Source organism: Theileria annulata, chromosome 1 (genome assembly GCF_000003225.4).
Source record: "Theileria annulata chromosome 1, complete sequence, *** SEQUENCING IN PROGRESS ***".
Classification (NCBI taxonomy): domain Eukaryota; phylum Apicomplexa; class Aconoidasida; order Piroplasmida; family Theileriidae; genus Theileria; species Theileria annulata.
The window spans coordinates 1-26,243 of NC_011129.2; the positions used below are offsets into that span (position 1 = coordinate 1).

General features: G+C 30.6%; 10 protein-coding genes across 10 annotated transcripts, besides 13 other annotated features; 3 read left to right on the forward strand and 7 right to left on the reverse strand.

Moving 5' to 3' along the window:
• TA17495 (SfiI-subtelomeric fragment related protein family member, putative) lies at positions 1-704 on the reverse strand (the record flags this gene model as incomplete). The annotated part of the gene is made up of 1 exon (XM_948458.1): positions 1-704. A coding segment is annotated over one exon (704 nt), but the record flags the coding sequence as incomplete, so codon positions are not given.
• Positions 705-2,447: 1,743 nt separating this feature from the next.
• TA17500 (SfiI-subtelomeric fragment related protein family member, putative) lies at positions 2,448-4,289 on the reverse strand (the record flags this gene model as incomplete). The annotated part of the gene is given in 3 exon segments (XM_948459.1): positions 2,448-2,675; positions 2,687-2,977; positions 3,054-4,289. 3 exon segments carry the CDS (start codon positions 4,287-4,289, stop codon positions 2,448-2,450), a joined length of 1,755 nt encoding a protein of 584 aa, XP_953552.1.
• Positions 4,290-4,454: 165 nt separating this feature from the next.
• Positions 4,455-12,653, reverse strand: TA17505 (SfiI-subtelomeric fragment related protein family member, putative; the record flags this gene model as incomplete). The annotated part of the gene is made up of 1 exon (XM_948460.1): positions 4,455-12,653. One exon carries the CDS (start codon positions 12,651-12,653, stop codon positions 4,455-4,457), a length of 8,199 nt encoding a protein of 2,732 aa, XP_953553.1.
• Positions 12,579-12,653: a sequence feature (Signal peptide predicted for TA17505 by SignalP 2.0 HMM (Signal peptide probability 0.965, signal anchor probability 0.000) with cleavage site probability 0.887 between residues 25 and 26).
• Positions 12,654-14,408: 1,755 nt separating this feature from the next.
• Positions 14,409-15,083, reverse strand: TA09760 (phosphatidylserine decarboxylase, putative; the record flags this gene model as incomplete). Its single annotated transcript, XM_948461.1, has 1 exon — positions 14,409-15,083. The coding sequence occupies one exon, from the start codon at positions 15,081-15,083 to the stop codon at positions 14,409-14,411; it is 675 nt and encodes a 224-aa protein (XP_953554.1).
• Positions 14,949-15,017: a sequence feature (1 probable transmembrane helix predicted for TA09760 by TMHMM2.0 at aa 23-45).
• Positions 15,000-15,083: a sequence feature (Signal anchor predicted for TA09760 by SignalP 2.0 HMM (Signal peptide probability 0.000, signal anchor probability 1.000) with cleavage site probability 0.000 between residues 28 and 29).
• A 435-nt stretch (positions 15,084-15,518) lies between these two features.
• Positions 15,519-15,572: a sequence feature (Signal peptide predicted for TA09756 by SignalP 2.0 HMM (Signal peptide probability 0.991, signal anchor probability 0.000) with cleavage site probability 0.845 between residues 18 and 19).
• Positions 15,519-16,016, forward strand: TA09756 (uncharacterized protein; the record flags this gene model as incomplete). Its single annotated transcript, XM_948462.1, has 1 exon — positions 15,519-16,016. The coding sequence occupies one exon, from the start codon at positions 15,519-15,521 to the stop codon at positions 16,014-16,016; it is 498 nt and encodes a 165-aa protein (XP_953555.1).
• Positions 15,921-15,926: a sequence feature (GPI-Anchor Signal predicted for TA09756 by DGPI v2.04 with cleavage site probability 1.72 near 145).
• Positions 16,017-16,714: 698 nt separating the features above from the next.
• Positions 16,715-16,774: a sequence feature (Signal peptide predicted for TA09755 by SignalP 2.0 HMM (Signal peptide probability 0.965, signal anchor probability 0.000) with cleavage site probability 0.665 between residues 20 and 21).
• TA09755 (uncharacterized protein) lies at positions 16,715-17,212 on the forward strand (the record flags this gene model as incomplete). Its single annotated transcript, XM_948463.1, has 1 exon — positions 16,715-17,212. The coding sequence occupies one exon, from the start codon at positions 16,715-16,717 to the stop codon at positions 17,210-17,212; it is 498 nt and encodes a 165-aa protein (XP_953556.1).
• A 108-nt stretch (positions 17,213-17,320) lies between these two features.
• TA09750 (cyclin, putative) lies at positions 17,321-18,259 on the reverse strand (the record flags this gene model as incomplete). Its single annotated transcript, XM_948464.1, has 6 exons — positions 17,321-17,431; positions 17,537-17,633; positions 17,663-17,856; positions 17,887-18,024; positions 18,055-18,159; positions 18,191-18,259. The coding sequence occupies 6 exons, from the start codon at positions 18,257-18,259 to the stop codon at positions 17,321-17,323; spliced, it is 714 nt and encodes a 237-aa protein (XP_953557.1).
• A 93-nt stretch (positions 18,260-18,352) lies between these two features.
• Positions 18,353-18,424, reverse strand: a tRNA.
• A 263-nt stretch (positions 18,425-18,687) lies between these two features.
• Positions 18,688-18,759, reverse strand: a tRNA.
• A 781-nt stretch (positions 18,760-19,540) lies between these two features.
• Positions 19,541-19,612, reverse strand: a tRNA.
• Positions 19,613-19,681: 69 nt separating this feature from the next.
• TA09745 (uncharacterized protein) lies at positions 19,682-20,645 on the reverse strand (the record flags this gene model as incomplete). Its single annotated transcript, XM_948465.1, has 3 exons — positions 19,682-19,947; positions 19,977-20,469; positions 20,502-20,645. 3 exons carry the CDS (start codon positions 20,643-20,645, stop codon positions 19,682-19,684), a joined length of 903 nt encoding a protein of 300 aa, XP_953558.1.
• Positions 20,646-20,924: 279 nt separating this feature from the next.
• Positions 20,925-24,083, reverse strand: TA09740 (uncharacterized protein; the record flags this gene model as incomplete). The annotated part of the gene is made up of 11 exons (XM_948466.1): positions 20,925-21,193; positions 21,286-21,386; positions 21,423-21,517; positions 21,837-22,115; positions 22,219-22,276; positions 22,334-22,420; positions 22,453-22,492; positions 22,542-22,677; positions 22,707-22,949; positions 23,038-23,097; positions 23,193-24,083. The coding sequence occupies 11 exons, from the start codon at positions 24,081-24,083 to the stop codon at positions 20,925-20,927; spliced, it is 2,259 nt and encodes a 752-aa protein (XP_953559.1).
• Positions 22,270-22,276: a sequence feature (2 probable transmembrane helices predicted for TA09740 by TMHMM2.0 at aa 431-453 and 466-488).
• Positions 22,334-22,395: a sequence feature (2 probable transmembrane helices predicted for TA09740 by TMHMM2.0 at aa 431-453 and 466-488).
• Positions 22,464-22,492: a sequence feature (2 probable transmembrane helices predicted for TA09740 by TMHMM2.0 at aa 431-453 and 466-488).
• Positions 22,542-22,581: a sequence feature (2 probable transmembrane helices predicted for TA09740 by TMHMM2.0 at aa 431-453 and 466-488).
• A 96-nt stretch (positions 24,084-24,179) lies between the features above and the next one.
• TA09735 (methionyl-tRNA synthetase, putative) lies at positions 24,180-25,901 on the forward strand (the record flags this gene model as incomplete). The annotated part of the gene is made up of 1 exon (XM_948467.1): positions 24,180-25,901. One exon carries the CDS (start codon positions 24,180-24,182, stop codon positions 25,899-25,901), a length of 1,722 nt encoding a protein of 573 aa, XP_953560.1.
• Between the last annotated feature and the right edge of the window lie 342 nt (positions 25,902-26,243).

Sequence of the window (26,243 nt, forward strand, 5' to 3'; positions counted from 1 at the left end):
ACTGTTCCATCACTACTAGTACCACTACTGGATTGATCAGTTGCAGATGAACTTGATTTTGGTTGTGATTCAGTGATTGGTGACTGACTTACCTGACCTGCACTGGTACCAGTCCCGGTTGACTGAGATGAGGATTGTGATGTAGGAGTTTGTGAAGCAGGTGTACTTGAAGTTTGAGTGGTAGGAGAACTTGTTCCACCTGCTTTAGGTGGTTGAGAAGCACTACTTGGTGGAGTAGAACTACCTGTTCCACTTGCTTTAGGTTGTTGAGTACTTCCACTAGGAGAAGCAGAGGTACCTGCTCCAGATGAAGGAGTTGTCGGTTGTGATGCAGTTTTTACTGATTGACTTTGAGTGCCACTTCTGGCTGACTGGGTTGAAGATTGGCTCGATCGTGATTGACTTTGTGATGTAGGAGTAGAACCTGCTCCAGATGGTTGAGTACCTCCACTTGATCGTGTCGGTTGAATACTTTTAGAGCCACTACTTGCTGGCTGAGATGAAGATTGGCTAGATCGTGATTGCGATGAACTAGAGGCAGATTGATTTTGCGATTTAGTAGTAGAGGTTTGACCTCCAGCAGGACTAGTGCCCGCATATGGACTACCTCTACTTGACGAAGTTGGTTGAGATTCTACAGCCTTCCATTGATTTAGGAATGTAATATAAAACAATAAATTTACGGTTATAGTCCATTTTTTCATTCATGTTAACAATGCAACAAAAATCTCATTCTTTGGTCAGACATAATAGTGGAATGGGGAACGATCGAAATTCAATTATGAATCCAAATAAATAACTTAATAACCAATTTAATTATCTTCAATGAGCCGAACTACAACGCAGGTCCCTGCAGAACTTGTACCAATCCTCATATTTTTGATTTCACGATAGAATTATTGATACTTATAGTTATTCATAGGTTAGATAATTATATATTCAATATCTAAAATATATAACATTTTAATTATATAATATTATGGGAATCTAAGTGATTTAAGTGAAAGAATACTTACAGTGATTTTATCATATTCGAAACATACCTCATTTTCCCAAACATTTCGAAAACATCTTACCAATACATCAACTACATTTCGAAAGTTCTATTCAATATAGTACTACATTTTCAAAAACTCTGTTGATTTAGGCACAATTTAAATCAATTATACTACCTTTATTTAGATAGAACAAAGTTATCCAAAAGAAATGAGATTTTGTTAGAAAAAAAATTGATTAAAAATTTTAAGAATGAGTATTAGGTGCATTATATTCTGATAAAAATGGACTAAACCAGAATATGAAGTTTTTTTAATCAAGTTACAAATTTAGTCAAAAATATTAGATTATATTACATTACAAGATAACAGCTTCTAACCATTTTATATGTACTTTTTTCATCGTTCACAAATTTCATCCGTGAATTACAATCAGAATTAGTCTAATCATATCAATAGCCAGAAAATTAATGTCAAGTCTTAAGTAAATCCACATCACAGAAAAGTTTAAAATTGGATCAGTCCAAGGACAGTTAAAAGTGATTGAAACATTTACAAATTGTAAATTGTCTAGAAACAAGTTAAAATTTATTTTACATAAGATATTAAGTATTTAAATCTTAAACAAAATCAATAGTATCCTAAAATACTTAATAAAACAATGAGATAAAATAATTCAATTTAGTTCAGAAATATATAAAAAAATTTAGACAGTTAATGTTACATGGAAAAACTGAATGTAGACTTATGTGTGAAACAAACAAAGGCAATACGATAGTCTACAATCATTTTTTTAATAAAATAAAATTAAATTTATTTGAAACAAATTAGAATTTTGAAAGAAGGAAGACAATTGTGCAAATTGAAGATTTATTCTAAGATTAATTTGAAAGGTAAAATAATAACCAATTTATAAAAGAAAACAAGAAACGATTAATATTTGATAAAAAATTTAGCTTTGTAAAAATAAATTATGAAAACTATTCATAATTTAAATGGTAAAAATTTGTGGTGTTGTTAAATTTTCGTGTGTTTGGTTTCGGGAACAAAAGCGATGACGAAGATAATGATAAAGATACTAAATGAAGTAGTATTTAATGTTCAAAATCATCCGATGTCTGGTTTTAGTATCCAGTGTGTAAATTCACTTTCACGTTGGAAGATAGGTTGTCTGGTGTGTAAAATTATGACACAGTCTTGAATCATAATGCAGAGCCATAATTGGAAAATCTTGAGTATGAATTATAGGTTATTGTAGTGTGCATAAAATCCATTGTTTTCTCAATTGTGTTGCCCTAGAACAGCTTCGATCACAAATCATCAAAAGGACACACATCAAGAATTCAACGTATTTATCAATCCACCACGATCGACTAATCATACTGGATTTGAAAAGTTATCTAACTCATTGGATTCAGGGTGACAAATACTGTGTGATTTATAGTAAATCAGTCAGGTGCTCACGGGGTTTTGGGGATCATGATCCACTCTGACTTTGTGACTTAGTAGATTTCGGTTTCTCTTTGGTTCTTTAGTCTTGATTTCAGATTTTGGTTTAATTGTTTTTTGCTGAGAATCAGCATTAAGTGCATAGAAACTGTTTGAAATAAGACTGAAAGAAAACAATGATATATTTCCAAACTCAGTATCGTCATGTAGTGTACTGAAACAATTGTTATACTTTATCTTACGAAAATGACACAATTGTGAAGTGAATAGCAAAATGAAAAATCTACCAAGGAAACTATATATTCAGACATGGTAAGCTCAGAATCATTATCATCAAGGAACTTGAATTTCTTGATATCGCGTTTGGTATTACTGAGATTAGTCCACTTGTCATTGTTCTGATTAAGTAATAAGAACATATTATTATCCAACAGAAGTGCAAGATATTTAACATTCTTGGTAGTCTTAATCTTGACCACTGTAATACATACATTATTGGTGGATTCCCAGATGACAGATTGGGGATAAGATACCTTAGAAAATGCACTTTCGGATTCAGGAACATATATATAGAGATCATTCTCGTAGTGTACTCAAACTCATTCGTACCTTGAGTAGCATTGATATCAACAGAGACCTTCGTTCGAGAATGTTAGGAGGTGTTACAGAGGTAGTTTTAGAATGAATAACAATGGGTTCAACAACTAGGTTTGAAGGTTCAGTCTTGGACTCAACAACTGGCTCTGTGTGAGTAGAAGGTTCAGCCTTAAGAACTGTTTCATCAGAATGATCTATATAGTTTAATGAGAAACTGAATCCTGAACTGAAGAAAACCCATATAGTATTATTATTTTCATCAAATAGAACTATCCTTGGTCTTCCTCTATATGGATACTCAGTGCTCTTGAAAAGTACTTGATTCTTGTATCTTAGTTCAAGATATAATGTATGGACGGGATAGTAATAGCCAAATTGCCATTTCTCATAAAGTAGCATGGAGCTGTGGACATTTATGGGTTTGGCACCTGAACCATCACTTTCGTCAGAGGTCAAGATTTTCAGATTTTTCATTGACAATTTGGAACCAAATCTATGATAAGATTGTTTGCAGATCCAGTCAGGAAATTCATATTTAAAGTATTCTAAATTATCATAAACTTCAGATATGTACCAACCTCCATTGAGTTTATAGACTGCAGTCTTGTTCTTGAAATCAAACTCAAATGTGAGAGTTTCTGTATCAAAAACAATTCTTCTAGGATATGGACCACCAGATTGTCGCTTGGAAACAGTTTGGCCACAATACATAACCTCTGAACATCTGGCATTACCAAAATCATACAAGTATATTCCATCACCATGATCATATACTGTGTAACCAGCAGAGGAAGAAGGGGATTCCTCAGAACCAGTAGTGGATTCCTTAGAACCACCAGATTCAGTTACAATAGTGATATCTTTGGGATGCATAGATGGATCTAGTTTAAAGGAATAACAGTGAGACAAGTCTTTCCTAAGAACCCACATATTACCATCATAAACATATGTATAATAATATGGATCAAAGTTCAAATATAATCTTGGAATAAAGGTAGATGAGTCATAGTCATAAGAGTCATTAGAGTCATAAGAGTTATAAGAGTCATTAAAGTCATGAGAGTCATAACAGTTAGGAGAGTCATTAAAGTCATAAGAGTCATGAAATGTATGGGATTTAAAGTATATAGATACAGGATATGGTTCAAAGGATTGTTTCCAAACAACAACATTATCATATAGTAATAGAACACATAGAATCTTTAAGAATATATAACAATGAATTGGGATTTGGATACATAAGATCATATGAATCAATAGTGAGTTCAGAATCAGGACCAAGAAACTTAAGGTTGGAATGGAAACTAATAGGATTCAATGGGATAAGGAACGGAGTTCAAGGAACTGGAATGGAATCAGGAAACAGGTCGAATGATATCTGGATTATGAAGGAGGTTCGGAATGGTTATGCAACTACTTGGCAGATGGTTTAGGCTGTCCTGCAGGTTTAGCTGGTGGAGTAGCCTTAGCTTGAGTCTGGGCTGCCTTGGCTGGTTCAGGTTGTGTTGTTTGAGCCTGTGGTTTGGCTTGAGTCTGGGCCGCTGTAGCCGCTGGAGTAGCCTTAGCTTGTGTTGTTTGAGCCTCAGGTTTAGCTTGGGCAGATTTAGCCTCATTCGGTTTAGCCGCTGGACTAGCCTGTGCTTTGGTCTCGGCAGGAGTAGACTTAGCTTGAGTTGGTTTAAATTCTAGTTTCTTGAACTCAGAGGAATTCTTAACAAAGAAATTGTTTGATATAAGACCTAGATGAAACATCGTGATTGTTGTAAACTTAGGATCATCGGTGTGTTTCCAAAGATCTTCTTCACCTAGCTTGATCTTCATACACTTGACTCCAGAATTGAATATATATTGATAAGATAAATCGACTAACTTAACCTTGTAATCTGACGAGGAGAGTTCAGCATCATTATCACCAAAGAATTTGAGTTTCTTAACATCATGTCTCTGACTAGTTATGTTGGTCCAGTTCTTACCCTTATCAGAGCTATGGAATAATACGAAACTATAATTATCCAGAAGGATGACAAGATGAACCTCTTTCTTTTCAGTCTTAGTCATTACCAAAGTACCACACACATTATCCTTAGATTCCCAAATGACATTATTTCCCTTAGATACCTTGTTAAACACGTTCCCGGTCTTAGGTGTGAATGTTACAAATCCACTTGCATCCTTGGAGTAGTCGAAATCACTAGTAGATTGAGTCTTATCCATATCAGCAGCGACCTTGGAAGGTGTTGTTACTGGAGCTCCCTTTGCATCAGTCTGATTAAAATCTAGTTTTTTTGATTCAGATTTGTTATTAACTACGAAGAAACTGTTGGATATAAGACCGAGTTGAAATTTCGTGATCTCTGAAAACTTAGTATCATCACTATGTTTCCAAACATCATCAACTCCTAACTTTATTTTCTTACATTTGATTCCAGCATTGAACTTGAATTCATAAGAGTAGTCTACAATGGTTACTGTGAAATCAGTTGCCTTGAGCTCAGTATCGTTATCTCCAATGAATTTGAGTTTAGAGAGATCATGTCTCTGGCTGGTGATCTCCTTCCACTCATTTCCGTCCAGTTGGAAAAGTTTGAAACTATTATCCGTGAGGAGCATAGCTAGATATTTCCCATCATCCTTAAACTTAGACCTGACTAAAGCACAACGGATATCATCCTTAGACTCCCAGATGTTAGTGGTTCCATCAACTACTTTATTAAACACATGGTTATCCTTCGGAGTATATTTATGACAATCACCATCCTTGGAATAGTCTAACTTATCGGTAGATTGGGTTTTAGATACATCAACAGTAACAGTTGTGACTGATGGTGTTCCCTTAGTAACGGTAACAGTTGAAGGTGTTCCCTTAGGAGGTGATGAGGACGATATTTGTTGAGCTGTCTTGGCTTCAACCTGAGGTTCAGATTTAGTCTGTTCTTTGGTTACTTGAGTTCCCTTAGCTTGTGTTGGTTTAAAATCTACTTTCTTTGATTGATCAGACTGGTTCTTGACAAAGAAATTGTTTGAGGTAAGTCCCAATGAAAACGACTTTATATCTGAATATTTGGCGTCATCGGTATCTTTCCAAACATCATCATGTGCTAACTTAATTTTCTTACATTTAACTCCTTTATTGAATGTGAATTCATAAGATAGGAATACAATGGCTACTGTGTAATGAGTCTTGGAGATCTCAACATCATTTTCTCCAAAGAACTTCAGTTTAGAAACATCATACCTCTGAGAAGTGATATCTTTCCAGTCACTTCCAACTAGTTCGAAGAGTGAGAACATATGATTATCCAGTAAGATGGCAAGATATTTAATATTCTTGGTAACCTTAATCCTTACCAATGTACCAAAAACATCATCCTTAGACGCCCAGACATCCTTGGTACCATCAACAACCTTATTGAATGCGTGACCAGACTTAGGTTTGTAACTAATGACTCCATTGTCATCAGTATACTCAAAGTCATTTGTAGTCTGAGTCTTAGATATGTCAACACCAACGGGAGTGACTGCTGGTTTGGTAACAGACACTGGAGCTGATACAGGACTTATTACAGTTGCAGTTACAAGAGACTCAGACTCTGGAACCTCAGCCTCAAGAGCCTTTTCTATCTTCTTGAGTTCATCAGACTGATTCTTTGCAAAGAAACTGTTTGATGCAAGACCTAGTGAAAATGACTTAATAGACTCAAACTTAGGATCGTCACTGTGTTTCCATAGTTCATCATCTCCTAACTTGATCTTCTTACAATTGACTCCCGTATTGAATATGTGAGAAAATGATAGATCAACAATGGTTACTGAGTAATCTGTCTTGGAGAGCTCAACATCGTTATCACCAATGAACCTAAGTTTAGTAACATCATGTCTCTTAGATGTTACATCTTGCCACTTACCAGCCTCTTCTTGGAACACTGTGAACATATTATTATCCAGTAGAACAACAAGGAATTTAACACCCTTGGAAACTTTAGTCCTAACCAAGATACCATTGACATCATTTTTGGATTCCCAGATATCTGTGGTACCTTGAACAAGCTTATTAATTACATGGTTATCCTTAGGTTTGTATGTAACCACACCATTATGATCAGTATAGTCAAACTGATCTGTAGACTGAGTCCCATTGATATCAACAGTTACCTTGGTAACTTCTGTTGGTTTAAACTCTACTTTCTTTGATTGATCAGACTGATTCTTAACGAAAAATGTGTTCGATGTAAGTCCCAATGAAAACGACTTTATATCTGAATATTTGGCGTCATCGGTATCTTTCCAAACATCATCATGTGCTAACTTAATTTTCTTACATTTAACTCCTTTATTGAATGTGAATTCATAAGATAGGAATACAATGGCTACTGTGTAATGAGTCTTGGAGATCTCAACATCATTTTCTCCAAAGAACTTCAGTTTAGAAACATCATACCTCTGAGAAGTGATATCTTTCCAGTCACTTCCAACTAGTTCGAAGAGTGAGAACATATGATTATCCAGTAAGATGGCAAGATATTTAATATTCTTGGTAACCTTAATCCTTACCAATGTACCAAAAACATCATCCTTAGACGCCCAGACATCCTTGGTACCATCAACAACCTTATTGAATGCGTGACCAGACTTAGGTTTGTAACTAATGACTCCATTGTCATCAGTATACTCAAAGTCATTAGTACTCTGAGTCTTCTCAATGTCAACGCTCACGGGTGTTCCCTTTGGTTTGGCACCAGACACTGGAGTTGATACAGTTAAAGTTACAGGAGCTGTCTTTGGTTGGCTAATCTTAGTCTCAGTCGCAAGAGCCTGTTCTATCTTCTTTGATTCAGATTTATTATTAACTACGAAGAAACTGTTGGATATAAGACCAAGTTGAAATTTAGTGATTGACTCAAACTTAGGATCGTCACTATGTTTCCAAACAACATCTTCTCCAAACTTTATCTTCTTACAGTTGACAGAATCATTAAACTTAAATTCATAAGCGTAATCAACTATGGTAACCTTATAGTCTGAAGACTTGATTTCAACATCATTCACACCGAGGAACTTAAGTTTAGAGATATCATGCCTCTGACTGGTGATATCTACCCAAGGCTTATTCTTACCAGCTTCCTGTTTGAACAGTTTGAAACTATTATCTGTGAGGAGGATGGCTAGGTATTTTCCATCATCTTTGGACTTAGTCCTTACTAAAGAACTATGGATATTATCCTTAGAATCCCAAATGGGAATGGCTCCATCAACCACTTTATTAAAGGCATTCCCAGGCTTAGGTGTATATTTTTGACAATCGCCATCCTTGGAGTAGTAAAACTGATCAGTATCCTTAGTCTTCGATATATCAGCAATGACCTTGGCAAGTTCTGCTGGTTTATATTCGATTTTCTTCGATTCACAACGGTTCTTAATGGCATAGAAAATGTTTGAAATAGGATCAAAATCAAACCTCTCGATGGTTTTATAGGAACAGCAACTGTTTTCGTCCCAAATAATATCATTTCCGTACATAACAGTCATACACTTGGGTCCTCTATCGAATAGATAACTGATGGTGGAGCAACTGTGATGGCCGAGTAATTCAATTGTGTAGTTAGATGAATTTAGCTCATAATCATTCTTGTCATAGAACTGGAGCATCTTCACATTGAATCTACTTGAGGTGATATCGGTCCAGTTAACACCAGACTCCTGGAACAACTTGAAACTACCGTTGTCAAGTAAAACAGCCACATAATTATGGCCATCCTTAGTCCTAACCCCGACCGAGGTACCAAACACATAATCTCCAGAATCCCAAATATCCGTTGTGCCCTGTACCACCTTAGAAAATAGTCGGAAAGATTTAGGTGTGTATTTATGAAAGTTACGTTTCTTAGAGTGATCAAAGTCATTAGTACTCTCTGTCTTGTTGATGTCAAGAGTGACTTTCGCAATCTTAGCTCTCGTAAGTTGCTTTGTCTGATCTTTAAGATTTGTGACACTGAACTGGTCTTTGGGAAGATCAAGATATAGTCCCTTCAGGTATCCAAACTCAGGATCATCAGTATGTGACCACATAGGCTTATCATTGTATGTGATCTTCACACACTTGACACCTTCTTTGAATTCATAGCCATATCTTGACTCGAATATTATTGGATCATAATCATTATTAGTGAGCTCATGATAGTTGGATGTACCTTCATCCAGGGAGTACATCTTGATATTGGAGAAATCACTCTTATCCTGAGTGATGTCTTCCCAGCACTGACCTTTACCACACTTCCTAAGAAGTACAAAGTTACCACTCTGCAGCAGAATGGACATAAATTTCTCATCCTTACCGGAACCCATCAGTACAGCCTTGAGACCATGATCTTCTGGTGTTGCAGTCCAGATCACAAGTTCATCTATTGAACCACAACATGTACTACCACAACATGTACTACCAAAACATGTTGAAACACAACAATTGGATTTGTATGTTTTTATAATCTTCTCGATTGTCAAATTGGCCTTAGGATTGAAATGACCGAAGTTTCTTGTGGATCTATACTCAAATAGGTCATTATCCGTATTACTCTCAATATCAAGAACGAATGGAGTTGTTGAAACCCACTTCCTGTTCGCTTTGTGGAAGTGCTTAATCGAACCATCATTTTTGAATATGTTAATGTTCCTAACATTTGTTTGGACACCATAGACAGTGACCTTGGTTGACCACTCCTCATCAGTTTGCGCTTCCCAAAAAGTATGATCTGTAGAAAATGTTTTACTGACCATTACAGTTTTGAATTGGTATCCAGGCTTTACAGTGAAAGTCCTCGTCTCACCATGATGGACAAAGTCATACCCAATGGTACTCGAAGTCTTATCGACGTCAAGGACAATTTTGCTATCAGACTTCTTCCACACATTATCACCCTCACTAAAGTGTAATATATCACCATTCAACAGGTATATGCTAACGTTTTTGGTACTGCTACAGGCACCTACACCATCAGCAAAAACCTTAGTGGCATAGTTTTGAGGATCTTTAGTTTCCCAGATCACAACCTCTGAATCACAGCAAGTGGAACCACAGCAATTGGTGCTACTCTTTTTAACCACCTGGTAGAACATTGCGTTACCCTTGGAAGTATAGATCTTAATGTTTCTGTTATGATCAACAGTAAAATCAAAGTCGTCAGTACTTGCTTTACTGCTGACGTCGAGGGTGACAGGATTTACCTTCCTCACCTCTTCACATAACCAGCACCTATCATCATCATTCATGACATTAAACTTATTAGATTTTAAATCAAGGAAGACTCCTTTCAGGCAACCAAAGTCACCTTCCTCCCTCAGGTCCCAAATCGTCTTACCCTTATGGGTAACCTTTACACAGCCAACGCCTTCATAGAACAAATAACCATAAAATTCGTTAAACAAGGTTATGGAGTAGTGACCTTTGTGTAGCTCCACGGTGTTATCATCAGCCATAGCGTACATCTTGAGATCAGTAATTTTGTTCTTTGTGGAGGTTATATTCTGCCAAGGCTCATCCTTACCACCCTTGAATAGGAGATTAAGTTCACCACTCATCATAAGTACACCAAGGTGTTTTGGTTCTTTCTTAGAGCCCATCAACACTACCTTAAGTGCGTGTTCATTTTGTGCTTCCCAAATAACCTTGGGTGGACAGCAACAATCTGAGCTACATTTCTTGGACTTCATAACCTTTCTGATGGTGTAACCAGGTTTGGCCACGTATATTCTATAGTTATCCTTCTTAAAATAATCAACTTGGATATTACTATTTGAAATCCTTACATCAAGATCTACGACACCTGGAGACTCACTCCAGGGTCCTGAATCAGACCCATTTAAGTGCTTAAAGGTTCCATTACAAAGATGAAGACTCAAATTTTTAGTTTTCGAAAATGTGCCGAGACCATCAACATATACTTTATGAAAATGCTCAGTTCGATCCTTGGCCTCCCAAATCACTATCTCAGATTCACAGCAAGTTTTGCCACAGCACTTGGAGCCACCTGTCTTAATGATTTTATTGAATACGTATTTCTCCATAGCACTAAATACCATAACATTTTTCAGATAATCCTCTTTAAAGTCAACGGCGCTGTTACTTGCCTTTTCAGCTATGTTGAGTGTAATAGCTGTTCTATGACCAGTAGCCACCTCAGGAGTTTTAGCAGGTCTAGGTCTGCCAGTAGGAGACAGAACTGTAACAGCAGCCTTTTCTGGAGCATCCTCAGTTAGGATGGTCAATGAAGTTTGAGGAACAGTAGTGGCAGTGACTACCTCAGACACTGGTGTTGTTGATTGACCTCCCTTTGCTTGAGTTGGATTAAAATCTAGTTTCTTAAATTTAGTTCCTTTCTTCACAAAGAAATTGTTTGATATAAGACCAAGATCAAACGCGGTTATCTCAGCAAACTCAGAGTCGTCAGTGTCTTTCCAAAGGTCGTCATCTGCATACTTGATCTTCTTACAGTTGACTCCACCTTTAAATGTGAATCTATAAGAGTAATCTGCGATAGTAACGTCGAAGTCATTCTTGGTGAGAGGATTATCAGAGTCACCGAAGAATTTCAGTCTGTCAATATCATGTCTGGTAGAGGTGATGTCTTTCCATTGGCCAGATTCCAGATGGAATAATAAGAACATATTATTTGTCAGTAGGATTGACACATATTTCTTATTCTCATCAATAAATATAACCTTAGTTCCACAGTCACCTCCCTTAGAGTCCCAAACTGCATCTGTTCCCTTATTAACCTTACTGAACACATGCTCATCCTTAACGGTGAAAGTGTTAATTTTATCACTCTTGGAGTAGCCAAATTGACTAGTGCCCTGACTGGAGTCAATATCCAGAGTAACCTTGGTAGGTTCTATTGATTTCGTAACTACTGTTCCATCAGTACCACTACCACTACCACTACTGGATTGATCAGTTTCAGATGAACTTGATTCTGGTTGTGATTCAGGGGTTGGTGACTTACTTACCTGACCTGCACTGGTACCAGTCCCGGTTGACTGAGATGAGGATTGTGATGTAGGAGTTTGTGAAGCAGGTGTACTTGAAGTTTGAGTGGTAGGAGAACTTGTTCCACCTGCTTTAGGTGGTTGAGAAGCACTACTTGGTGGAGTAGAACTACCTGTTCCACTTGCTTTAGGTTGTTGAGTACTTCCACTAGGAGAAGCAGAGGTACCTGCTCCAGATGAAGGAGTTGTCGGTTGTGATGCAGTTTTTACTGATTGACTTTGAGTGCCACTTCTGGCTGACTGGGTTGAAGATTGGCTCGATCGTGATTGACTTTGTGATGTAGGAGTAGAACCTGCTCCAGATGGTTGAGTACCTCCACTTGATCGTGTCGGTTGAATACTTTTAGAGCCACTACTTGCTGGCTGAGATGAAGATTGGCTAGATCGTGATTGCGATGAACTAGAGGCAGATTGATTTTGCGATTTAGTAGTAGAGGTTTGACCTCCAGCAGGACTAGTGCCCGCATATGGACTACCTCTACTTGACGAAGTTGGTTGAGATTCTACAGCCTTCCATTGATTTAGGAATGTAATATAAAACAATAAATTTACGGTTATAGTCCATTTTTTCATTCATGTTAACAATGCAACAAAAATCTCATTCTTTGGTCAGACATAATAGTGGAATGGGGAACGATCGAAATTCAATTATGAATCCAAATAAATAACTTAATAACCAATTTAATTATCTTCAATGAGCCGAACTACAACGCAGGTCCCTGCAGAACTTGTACCAATCCTCATATTTTTGATTTCACGATAGAATTATTGATACTTATAGTTATTCATAGGTTAGATAATTATATATTCAATATCTAAAATATATAACATTTTAATTATATAATATTATGGGAATCTAAGTGATTTAAGTGAAAGAATACTTACAGTGATTTTATCATATTCGAAACATACCTCATTTTCCCAAACATTTCGAAAACATCTTACCAATACATCAACTACATTTCGAAAGTTCTATTCAATATAGTACTACATTTTCAAAAACTCTGTTGATTTAGGCACAATTTAAATCAATTATACTACCTTTATTTAGATAGAACAAAGTTATCCAAAAGAATTTCTCGAGATTCTACCATATAACGTAACATCAAAAATTATATAAAACAATACATTTATATATAATAAATTATTATAAATTATTATTAATTAATTTATAATTTAATATTTTATGAATTTTATTTTATTATATTTAATTATATATTTAATGGACTAATTAACAAAAAATAAATTTATTTCATAAAATATTATATATATTAATATAATAAAAAATAATCTTAATAGAAAAATAATATAATTAATGAATATTCTTCAAAATTTTTATTATTAGAATTATTTATATTTTCGAGTATATTTATGATTAGGATAATAATAAATGAAGAAATATATTCAACTCAATTAGAATAAAATTATATGAAAAAATTCATATTTAATATCGTTATTATTTTTTATTTTATTATGAATTTTATTTTAGCAAACCCCATTTTGATTATTTATTCCTTAATTATCAATCCTATCATATAATTTAATTTTCTATACTCAATTCATATTTACTATAGATTTACTCATTTTTCTATTATCAATAATTATTGTTAAAGGTGTATACGTTCTTCTTCCAGTTGTATACGTTGTAAACTCCACAGCTTAAATTTATACTCTATTGAATGGAACAATCTCAGACAAACACTATGGATTATCTTTCATGATAATCGTACTGATGGATTTATATTAATGAATCTGTGCTCATTAGTTCAGGTTTTAATTTTTTAATCCGAGATTAGTTGAACCCTTGGTTATAGGTTTAATTAACCCTTGTAATTTGTGTAACGTGTTCTTCAAATTCATACTGAAATAGAGTCAGGAGAAGAACTTTTGGAGTTTCTTAACTATTCAGAATAAAAAATTTGTTTGGCCTAAATTCTTTAAAATTTTCCTTAATTGGATGAGAATTTGACTCACAGCTCCTGGCATTGATCGGAATTCAAATACTACTGATTGAGTTATAAATAATCAGGATTCTATGTTTCTTTCACATTACTACAACATTATATTTTGATTTCCAGTGACAAGGTTCACTGGAAGTTATTTCCTAATCTTTTCTAGAATCTACCATCTCCATCTCTCTCTTGACTAATTAAACTTCATTACACAGCATTTTGATTTAATTATATTTTAACTATACTTTAATTATACTATTTAATTTTTAAATTATTTTAACATGTTAATATTATACTCACTGTACATGGCTGTTTATATGAACTAGTGGTACTAATTTTACAAGTATGTAAACGAATTGATTATTAAATTATTATATTAACAAACACGATATTTAAGGGGTTCTTTAGTATTAGGATCCATGTATGCAAAAATTGTCTCTCCGGCTTTGACCTTTTGTCCTTTTGATACGAGAACTTTCATTTCCTTTGGAACAAACGTATTAACTCTACTTCCAAACTTGATTATTCCCATTCTAGAGCCCAATTTAACAGTATTATCTGGGTTCAAATCACAGACGACTCTTCTTGCTATTAAGCCAGCGAGTTGTTCTACAATGAAGGTATGATTCCCATGTGTTGATTTGAATACTGTACGAATCATCTCATTTTTAGTAACGGAATCTTCATCTAGTGTGTTAAGGAATTTCCCCTTCAAATATTCTACCGATTTAACAACACCTGTTACGGGTGAACGATTTACGTGGACATTGAAGACATTCAAAAACACGGCAACTCTGGTTAATGTTGTACCATCACCCAATGGTGACTTTACTAATTCCACTGAAGTTACTAATCCATCTGCTGGGCTCAAAACTAATGAATCATCACATGGTACTGTTCTCTTTGGGTCACGAAAGAAATAAACTACAAAAACTAAAACAACAAAAAGAAAAAAGGCTACATAATAGGAAAATAATAATGATAGCGATACGGAAAGGGATAAAAGTCCTAAATATATAAAACCATGAGTTGAAACTGGGGAATAAACCATATCAAAAGAATACATAAATTACACAATATGTCAATGGCACCATATCGGGTATATAATTAACAAATAATTAATTACACATTAAAATTATTCCAATATAAATTTAACATTAATAATTATTTCATATAGAATTTATATTTATTAATCTTACATATTCTAATATATTAATAATTCATATTGTTAACTCGTAACTATACTTTTATATAATATCAATAGATTAATTTCCAATCATATACTTTATAATATTCTTTTATTATATTTACTATATAAATTATATTATATTTGTTCCCCACCTACAAAATTTATTATTGGCATAATTATGCTAATTTAACGTAATTTCTCCGTTATTTCCAATTTTTATAATAGATTATAATATTTAAATTGAATGAATATAATTATTTTCTACACATATGTAAATAAGTTAAGAAGGTTCGAACAATGCAATTTGTTGCAACATTGATTATCATATTATTAATCTCCAATTCAAATGCTAATAAGATGGCTGAAACACTTGATATATCAAAAGTTTTAGATGATGAAATGTTTAAATCTGAAGATAGAAAGGAAGATGGTGTATCATTTATGAGGATATTTCCAAAGGAAGGTTATTTAATCTCAAAGATAATTCAAGATTATAATTTCATATGGCAAAGGCTTTCTTATAAACAAGAATGTAAATATGTAGACTTATATAAAAGAAATGATAAACCATTTCTTATAGCAATTTTAGTTATGAAACCAAATGAAGAGACTAATCTTTATTTTATGAATACAATTTCTACATGGGCTTCTATATCATATAAAGAATTTATAAATTCAAAATCCAGAGATCCAAATTTCTCTGGTTCTATTCCAGAAGAAATTAAGAAATCTTCATTCAAAACATTGGGCCTCAATTATACTATAATTATGATAATTTTTACTCTGAGTTTATAAGTACAGAATTCAAAACATTGAAATTATGAATTTGGAATTAATTTCTTGGTATAGATATTCCAATTCATTATGTAAAATACAATTTAGTTGATGATTTAAGAAATATATTTAAAAAAAATATATTTAAAAAAAAATATATTTAAAAAACTTATTATTGAAAAAATTTTGAAAAACTTATTATTGAAGAAAACAATTATTGAAAGTTTATTATTGAAAATATATTGATGTTTATTTCTAATGGAATTATCTAATATTTAACCATGAGATCACAAAATGATTTAAACTTAATATAAGAATAATTTTGATTATATATTATATTTAAATTATTTATATATAAATAAATATAATTTATTATAATAAATATTATAGTGTAGTTGGACACTATTTTAATAATTGTACAATTTTTATTTTCTTTTATAATCTAACATCTAAAATATTTATTAATTAATATTTTTTATGTTATGAATAGTTTAAATTCCAACAACATCATTGGAATATTTACTTATACCACTTCATAGTGGAAGACTCAATAAAACTAATCAAAATGTTACACATTCAATTATTTCTTATAAATAATTTATATTAACATATTTTTAATAATTTATTCACCTATGGCACCTTAATTCCCTTGTATTTAATTATTCTAATTCCCCATAGTCGTTTATACATTTACCCATTGACTTCTTAAATCATTACACATGGCTAAATTTATCTATTTCTTAGTTATAATATTTGTTAAATTGCTCATCTGCGAGTGTGAAAATGTAGTATTAAATATCTCTGCAAAACCAGTAGAATTGAATACAAATAAAATAAATTCCAATACATATTTTGTAAATGGACTTCCATGTAAAAAGTTTGCCCCTAAGCCTAATAATAGTGTTAAAAAAGTTATGGAAGGTAATATTAAGGTTTGGGAAGATTCTAGATCTGAATGTACTGACGCTATAGTTTATCCTGAAACTGATAGACCGAAACTTGTACATTTATTCATAACTACTGATGCCAGAAGTTCACATGAATATTATTCTAGAGAAGGTGATAAATGGACTAAAATAGATGAAGCGAAATATCGTACATTGCTGGATGAATTTTTACCACAAACTTCACGTCCTTCTATGGGTAAAAAGAAAGGTTCATTCCAATTACCAAGTCTTTTTATCGTCTTTTTACAATTTTTCTTGTATTCTTTCTAGACCATATTGGGATAAAATTTTAATGTTTCGATTTAACATTTAATCTTTTAATATATTTTTTAAATAATATTTATAATATAATTTTTGTAATTAAATTATATTATTAAATTATATTATTAAATATTTAGGTTTTCCCATTGAATATAATGAATACATAGTCTTACATACTATAACAATTTCTTCCCAAGTAGTTTCAAATACTTTAAACCACATTGTTTCCTATAATAAATATATATACATAATATAAGGTTTTAAGAGTATACATAAGGTTTAAGAGTAACATAGTGTTCAAATATGTGTAACATAAGGTTTGTGTTTGTGTACCTTTTTAAGTGGTATTCCTAATGATGTTGCTGCAAGATATATACAACCAACTGATATAGCAGCAGGTTTAATCATACAACATAATGATGTTCTCATACTAAAAATATTGTATTATCATGTTTTTACCTATCATTTAAGTATCCCCAAGCTCTTTGTGCAAGTTTATCTACTGTGTGAGAACTATATTTATCCAGATTATGAAAAAGAGTATATGTATATTGAAGTATATATCTATGAGGTGAAACAATGATTTTATCAAGTCGAAAAGCAAATCCAATCAATATTTGTTTTTCTATTTCCAAAATTTCCTTTTTTAATTTCTAAAAAAAAATATATTGTGTTTGAATTACATTTTCATTTTCTATTGAATATTTATAATATTTGTCTTCATAATATTTTAAAAATTCGAATATTTTAGCAATTTGTTCCAACTTTCTATGATTTTCTTCCAATTTACATGCTATAAAACAACAAGAAGCTGATGTCTTCTAAAATAATTATTATATTAATAAAATTACTCTTATATCAAATTCTTTTAAACTATGGTATAAATAAAATTTATGTAAAATTGATTGTCCAGTAGCTATAGTAACAGCATGAAGTTGTAATAAAATTCCAGCCTTCTATAATATATTAATTATATTAATTGGAAACTTGAATTTGTTCTGATCCATATGCTAATAACATTTCATATGTTTTTTTATCAACATGTTCATCAATCATATTTACACATTTATACAATTATTAAATTAATTATTTATAAAAATAATATATATTAATAAATTTATAGAATTTAAATAATTAATTTAATAAATTGGGTTGCTCCGGGAATCGAACCCGGGACCTCTCGCACCCTAAGCGAGAATCATACCACTAGACCAAGCAACCTACCCAAAATTTTTCAAATTTTAATCTATACTTTTATAATTTATAATTCTATTAATAATAATAATATAATAATACTATTAAGAATTTTTATTAATTTAATTATTATTTTAGGAATATACTTTGTATAATTTGTTAATTTAATTTGTTGTTGTATTAGAAAATGATTTTGATATCGGATTTTGGCTAATGATTTTATTATTATATTTATATATAAATAATTAATTTAATAATTGTATAAATATAAAAAATGAGATTTTATGTGTGGCTGCTTAGTCTAGTGGTATGATTCTCGCTTCGGGTGCGAGAGGTCCCGGGTTCAATTCCCGGAGCAGCCCGTTTAATACCAGTACTATATTCTATTAATATATATTAATATATTTATACATATAATATATATCTTTTATATTATATTTTCTATTAATTTATTATAATGTGTGTGTCTATAAATTAATTATAATATTTATATGGTGAATACCCACCATAATAAATTTATTATAAATATTATAATTATGAATAAAAATAATTCAAATAATAGTAATATTATAGAATATAATTCATATGTTCATTTTGCATATCATATTGGGAAATATCTTATACAAAAATGTGAATCAGAATGTTGTAATGAAAAAACTCTACTTATATGGTATTAAATATTATTATTATATATAATATTAATTTAATGTATAGGTATTTGGAGAATCCTGGAAAATATGTTCTAGACGTATTTAATATTTTATTAATTGATTATTTTAGTATTCATATAGTCTTGATAAATTAAAATCAATTTATGAAAATCTTATTGATAATTTAATTGATGATGATTGTGTAATTGTTAGTTTTATTATCCCCATTCTTCTTAGGTAATTTCTGGTGAACCTGGTTCAAGAATATTAAAAAGAAATCCTGAATTTTTCGTATGGGCTTGGAGAAGTTTAGCTAAAGTACATGAAAGGAAATCTATTAAATAATTCAACAAATTTTTAATATCAATTTTTAATAATTTATTTCCAATAGATTATTTGTTTCTATTGGATTTTCATATTCATTCCTATTTTTATTTTTATTAATATTATATTCTATTTTTATATAATAGTAAAATTTGTAATATTGATAGAAGGCTGTTTGGTCTAGTGGTATGATTCTCGCTTTGGGTGCGAGAGGTCCCGGGTTCGATTCCCGGAACAGCCCAATTTTATATATCCAATATAAAATAATATAAACTTCATTATTCTATTATAAATAATAAAATTAATAAAATTAATTATTTGTTGTATTTGTATTAAGATTTCTTTGTACTTCTTGTGTGATTTGATTTCTTAATAATTCTTTTTGATTATTATAATTTTCATCATCGGTTGGTACTTCAAATCTACAAACAGGACAAGAATTACGTCTTTTAAGCCATGGTATTATACAATTAACATGATATACATGTTTACATAAATCTTTATTATCAGTAAGCCAATGAACTTGATCACCTTGTTGAAATTCTTCAGTACAAATTGAACAACTTTCATATTCCTCTATACACAATATATTTATATATACTTACTTGCTAATTCTTCATTTAATGTATGGACTTTTAAATTATTAATAAATTCCCTAGAAGCTGGTGGTGAACCATATCTATTTGGATCAGATTGCATAATGAATTGTAACACCTGATTCAATGACTGATTATTAAAAGGATCACTTATAAATGTACTAAAGACTCTAGAAAAGTCTTCAGGATTAATTTCAAATGTGTTTTCAACTCTAGTCAATTGAAATGGGAATGAACTAACAAACGATGCCATATCATTTGCAAATCTCACTTCCATTGGTACATTTCTATCTACTGATCTCATTGGGATACAAAATGATCCTTGAAACAAATCACTTATAAATGTATTTAATGGCATTCCGAATATGGAAAAAATGGATTCATTTGATTGATTTTCTGGGAATAATGAATAAACTGTATTCTGTCCTATAGTATTCTGTCCTATAGTATTCTGTCCTATAGTATTTTGTCCAGTATTTACATCAGATTCAATTACATAATCCTAAAAATTTGTTAATTTTTAATATTTGTTACCTTTTCTACAAATCCTGTCATTTGACATTCTAAACATTTAATTTCTTCTGATAATAGAAAATCAAGTTGATTTTCTGTTCGTTCAGATTTACAATAATGACAATAATATATACCAGAATTATCTTCCATTAATATTTCTACCATATTATATTAATATTCCAATTATATTAATCTATCAATATTAATCTTCCATATGATAATCTCTTAATCTTCTTAATTATCTCATAAATTTTCTTATTAAATCTTCTTTATATATTAAAATTATAAAAATAAATTTCATTTAAATTATTATACAATATTATTTTTTAAAAATGATCTTTAATTTGTACATCTTAGCACCATTAATATGTACTCTTACAAATTAATTAACTTCTTATAAATAAATTAAATTATTAAAAATAAACTTCTTATAAATAAATTAATTTAATTGAATTGTGTAATTTTAGTATTTGGAGCATTAATTAATTTGGATATATTATTTGATCCTACAATTGGTTCAAGTACAATAGCATGATAATTTGTATAATAACATATTATTGTATTATTTCTATTTTCATCTAACATTCTTATTAAATCTTTATATATTTGTACATATTCTGGTGGTTCTAATAAAAATATTTTCGATGTTCCTTTAAACAAATATCTTTTAAAAAATAATAATCTTATTGTTGTTATTAATATTGGTATATTCTCTAATTCAACAATTTATTTAACTTAATTTAACTTAATTAATTTAATTTAATTAATTTATTTAATTAATTTACTAATTAACTTAATTAGTTACTTGATTGAAATTGTTGTCTTGCAAATTTCATTTGTTTTGGTGTATTAGATTCTAGACATGTTAAATATTGTACATTTGTTCCTTTTAATTTTTTAGATATACTAATATATTAAATTTTTGAAAATTTTAATATTTACCTGAAATATTGTGTATAATCTGATAATATTATTAAGATTCCATTAATATCTTCCAAATTTGGTAACATATTCTCCATAAAATATTTTATTGTATCCTATTCATTAATTAATCTAACGGTAGTCTAAGGGTTATTTTAGGTATCCTAGGTATTCTAGGTATATAAGGGGTATTAGGTATTTAAGAGGTATTAAGAGGTATATAAGGAGTATTCTAGGCTATTTATGCTACTAAGGCCATTTTAGGTATATAAGTAGTTAGTCTAGGTGCAGCAAAAATTGATCTAGTGAAGAAAATTTATTTCCTCTAACCCGATCAATTTTTGACATTTTTAAATAATTAGTTAATTTATGAATTGTTTTTAGTTATTTCGTTAATTATAGCTAAGGAGTAGTTAAATTAGTATAATAAGATACCGTATGTGAATTTTTAATATTATTTGATGGTACTTTAATGAATAATTGTTGTATATTGAATTTTGATGCTAATTGTATATAATTAAAATTATTTGGTATAAATAATCGTATGGATCCTCTTTTGTTTTTCAAATTTTTGAAAAATGAATTAAAAATTACACTTCTTGAACTTGATATTATTATATTCTGTCTATACTCTTCTATTTGTCCATCTATTATACTCATTCTTATCTTATTTATATCACCATCTCTCCATTTCAATAATGGCTTATTTATTACCTAATATTTATTTATTATCTAACTAATCTACAGTACTCTTAAGTAATCTACAGTAGTCTAAGGGTATTAGGTAGTCTATTAGTACTTAAGTAGGTATAGTAACTAAGTACCCCTTAAATAGGTAAATAACCCTAGTACTATACCTAGTAGCCCTTAAGTACCTAGAATACTCCTTATATAGCTAAAATACCTAACTAGCCTTAAATATACCTAAGTACCTACTAATACTATATACCGGTATACCTAATATACCTAATACCCCTAAATAGCCCTTAAGTACCTTAATACCCTTTAAGTACCTAGTACTCTAGTACTATACCTAATAGCCCTTAACTACTCTATTACTCTACTATAGACTACTAGTAATAATAGTACCCCTTAACTACTTACTCCAGACTACTCTTAACTACTCATTAACTACTTAACTACTACAGGAGCAAGCACCGTAACTAAATATTACATTGAATAAGTCAAGAAATAATTTCCAATTTTGAAATTTGATAATATCTATTCGATCAATTAAAAGAATTTCAATAGAAGACAAGAAATCATAATCAGGTTCCTATAGATAATAAATTAACTAATAAATACGTTAATTAGTGGTCTTAATCCTAATGGTGAGGCAATGATAATATCACTTGAATAAAACGGTGTATATAAATTCAATAGTCCTGATTCATAACGTATTCCTATTTTAAATGCATCATCTTGATTTCCACTAAATGTCATCACATAATCTTTAGCCTTTTTTGTTTTCAAATATGATTCATTTTGTTCTTTCAAATCTTCATCACTCAATGAAAATTCCATTTCAAATCTTTCCAAATTCTTATTCTAAAAATATTATACACTACTAGTACTAGTCTTACTAGTTAACAGTATTATGGACTAGTTAAGAGTACTATGGACTAGTTAAGAGTACTATAGGGTAGTGTAGACTGTACTTAACTACAGTGGACTCTAACTGACTACTGTACTTAGACTACTGTTAACACCTAACTACTACTGTTAACACCTAACTACTACTGTTAACTCGTAACTACTGTTAATTAGTGTTAATATATTTTAAATATTTACTGATTTAGATGTTGGTATAATTTTAAGTAAATTTGTTATTATATCTTTGGCTATACATCTTAAACCACAAATTATAAGAACTTTAGGTCTTGTAAAACCTTCAGTTCTTTCATCTACATCAGATTCCTCATTTCTCGAACTCTTATTCATTGTACATTTATTCAATGAACTCTTATTCAATGAACTTTTATTCATTGAACTCTTATTCGATGAACTCTTGGTTGATGATTTGGTAATATGATTTGCGATATGAAGAGAATATATAAATCTTATAGAATCCAATGTCCCAATACGATTATTTAAATAAAATACATCAACATATGTGTTTAAACATGTGAAAAAATATTTTATACTAGAGGAAAGTTCAGGTATATCAATTTTCTTACTCTTTAACAAGGTATTAATTCTCTTGGATATTAAAGTATTAATATGATATTCAAAATGATTAGTTAAGGGATTAGGAACTTCTCTTAAACTTAATAAATATTTAACTAAAGGTGTAACATTTTTAAGTTTATATGAAGAAAAAAGTGGATGATCAAATAAGATTTCTGACTCCAAATCACTATTTGAACTTAAATATGTTTCATAATCTTCATTAAATGTATTGAAAATGTCTTTATGAAGTAATGAACCTTTAGTTTCCAATTCAATTTCACCCTCTTCATCACTGTCAATCAAGATATTAGTAAAATTACTTTCTTCAAATGTATCTTCTCTTTTTCTCTTATAATATTTATCTCTATCAATTATTTTAATAAGTAAATCCAAATTAGTTTCTTTAGATTCCTTGTGATCTATGAGTTCACTAGAATCCTTATGATCTATGGTTTCATTAGAATCCATTGAATCATTAGATTTATTAGTTATTTTATATTCATTAGATTCCATTGATTCATTAAAAAAATCTTATTTTATTATTATATTGTGATTATATATTTAACCTGATCAATTTAATGTGTAGTTATTTTTATTTTTAAATCATGAATGCAGATTCTGTTTTATATTGTGAACGTGAGTTTGAAATTTACTAAAACTTTGTTTTTCTACTTGTTTATACTTAAAAATTCTATTTCCTTTAGGAATCCAAATTCTTTTGAAAGGAGTTTCTCATATTTAACACAATCTCCAGTTCATCTCAATTTAAATACTAAATTTTCACTAAACTTATTCTCTAAAACTGATCAAAGATATTTAATAACTTCTCCATTATTTTATTTGAATGGACCACCTCATTTAGGTCATGCTTACACATTAGTTTCTTCAGATGTCCTTAAGAGGTTTCTTATACTCAGTGGCTACGAATGTAAATTACTTGTTGGTACTGATGAACATGGTTCTAAGATAAAGTTAACTTCTTCTAATCTCGGTTATTCTCCTAAACAGTACGTTAATTTAATGAGAAATCACTATTACGAGCTGTATAAACAGTATGACATATCTCCTGACATAGTAGTTCACACCTCTGAAAATGATCATAAATCCAAGGTTAAAGATGTATTTAACTCTTTTGTTAGGTCTGGTTTTATTTACAGAGGGTTACACAAGGGTTACTTCTCTCCTAAGGAAGATTTGTATTACACTGAATCAAAATTAATTGATGGGAAATCACCTTTAGGTTTTGAAGTATCACAAGTAAATGAACCGGCATATTTTTTCAAATTAAGCTCTTGGAGAGAGAAATTAATTGATTTCTTCAAGGAATCTGTGATTAAACCTAATCATTCACTTATTGAGGTTAGAAAATCTTTAGAATCAGATTTAAATGATATTGCCATTAGTAGATCCAATTGTGATTGGGGAATACCAATCAATATTATGAATAACGGTGAGACAGACCAGAATGAAACAGTCTGTAATGAAACAGTCTGTAATGAAACAGTCTCGAATGAAACAGTTTATGTATGGTTTGATGCACTTTTGGGTTATTTAACACATTTTAATTCATTTCCCCAATTACAAGATCAAGAATTAAAGAATTTAAAATTAATTCATGTGATTGGTAAAGACATTTTAACATTTCATAGTTTGTTATGGCCATCAATATTAATGGCATTAGATATACAAGTACCTATTAAATTATTAGTTCATGGTTGGTTATTGAATAAAGGTGAAAAAATTTCAAAGTCTCTTGGGAATGTTTCCAATTTGGAACCTCAGTTAAGTGATGTTTCTAGATTTGCTCTCATGAGTTTGGGTGACTTTAGTTCTGATTTTGAATTTGATTCTTCTATTTTTGATAATTCAATAAAAATCCTTAGGAACAAATTTGCCAATACTTTCTACAGAATCACATCATTATTACATAATCATAAATTGGACTCCGTATTACCAACTAACACTGATCATGAATTAATTAACAAATTTCATCTCTATACAGTTAATATTACCAAGTATATGGAATCATTTAGAATTGACAAGTATATACAAGTTTTAATGGAAATGTCATCTGAAGTGAATCGATTTATTGAGTTGAATCAGATTTGGACCATGGGAACTTGTGAATTATTACAAATTTCTTGGTTACTTTGTACACTTTTATTTTATATATCTGTTTATTTGAGTCCAATAACTCCTAAATTATCCAATGATATGATTTCACGATTAAATCCACAACTCAATCAAAATACAATATCTCCTTCATTTAATATTTTTAACAATATACAACACATTTCTTATTATCCTCAACATCTTAATATCTTAATTTAATATCATATATATTAGAGTAGTTACAGAGTAGTTAGGAGTAGTTAGGAGAGGGTTTTGGTGTACTTAGGGGTATACAAGGAGTATATAACAGTAGATATACAGGGTATTAGAGATAGATTACGGGTATATAAGAGTATATTAGATGTAGTATTAGGTATATAAGGTATCAAGTATATAAGGGTATAGTTAGTAGGTATTATGTATATATACACTAGTACAAAGTAGTCTATTAGGTACTTAAAGTGTACTAGTATATTCTAGTTAGGTAGTAAGTACTATAAGTACTCTAGGGCTATATTAGACTATTTAAAGCCACTCTAGGTACTCTAGGGCTACTCTAGG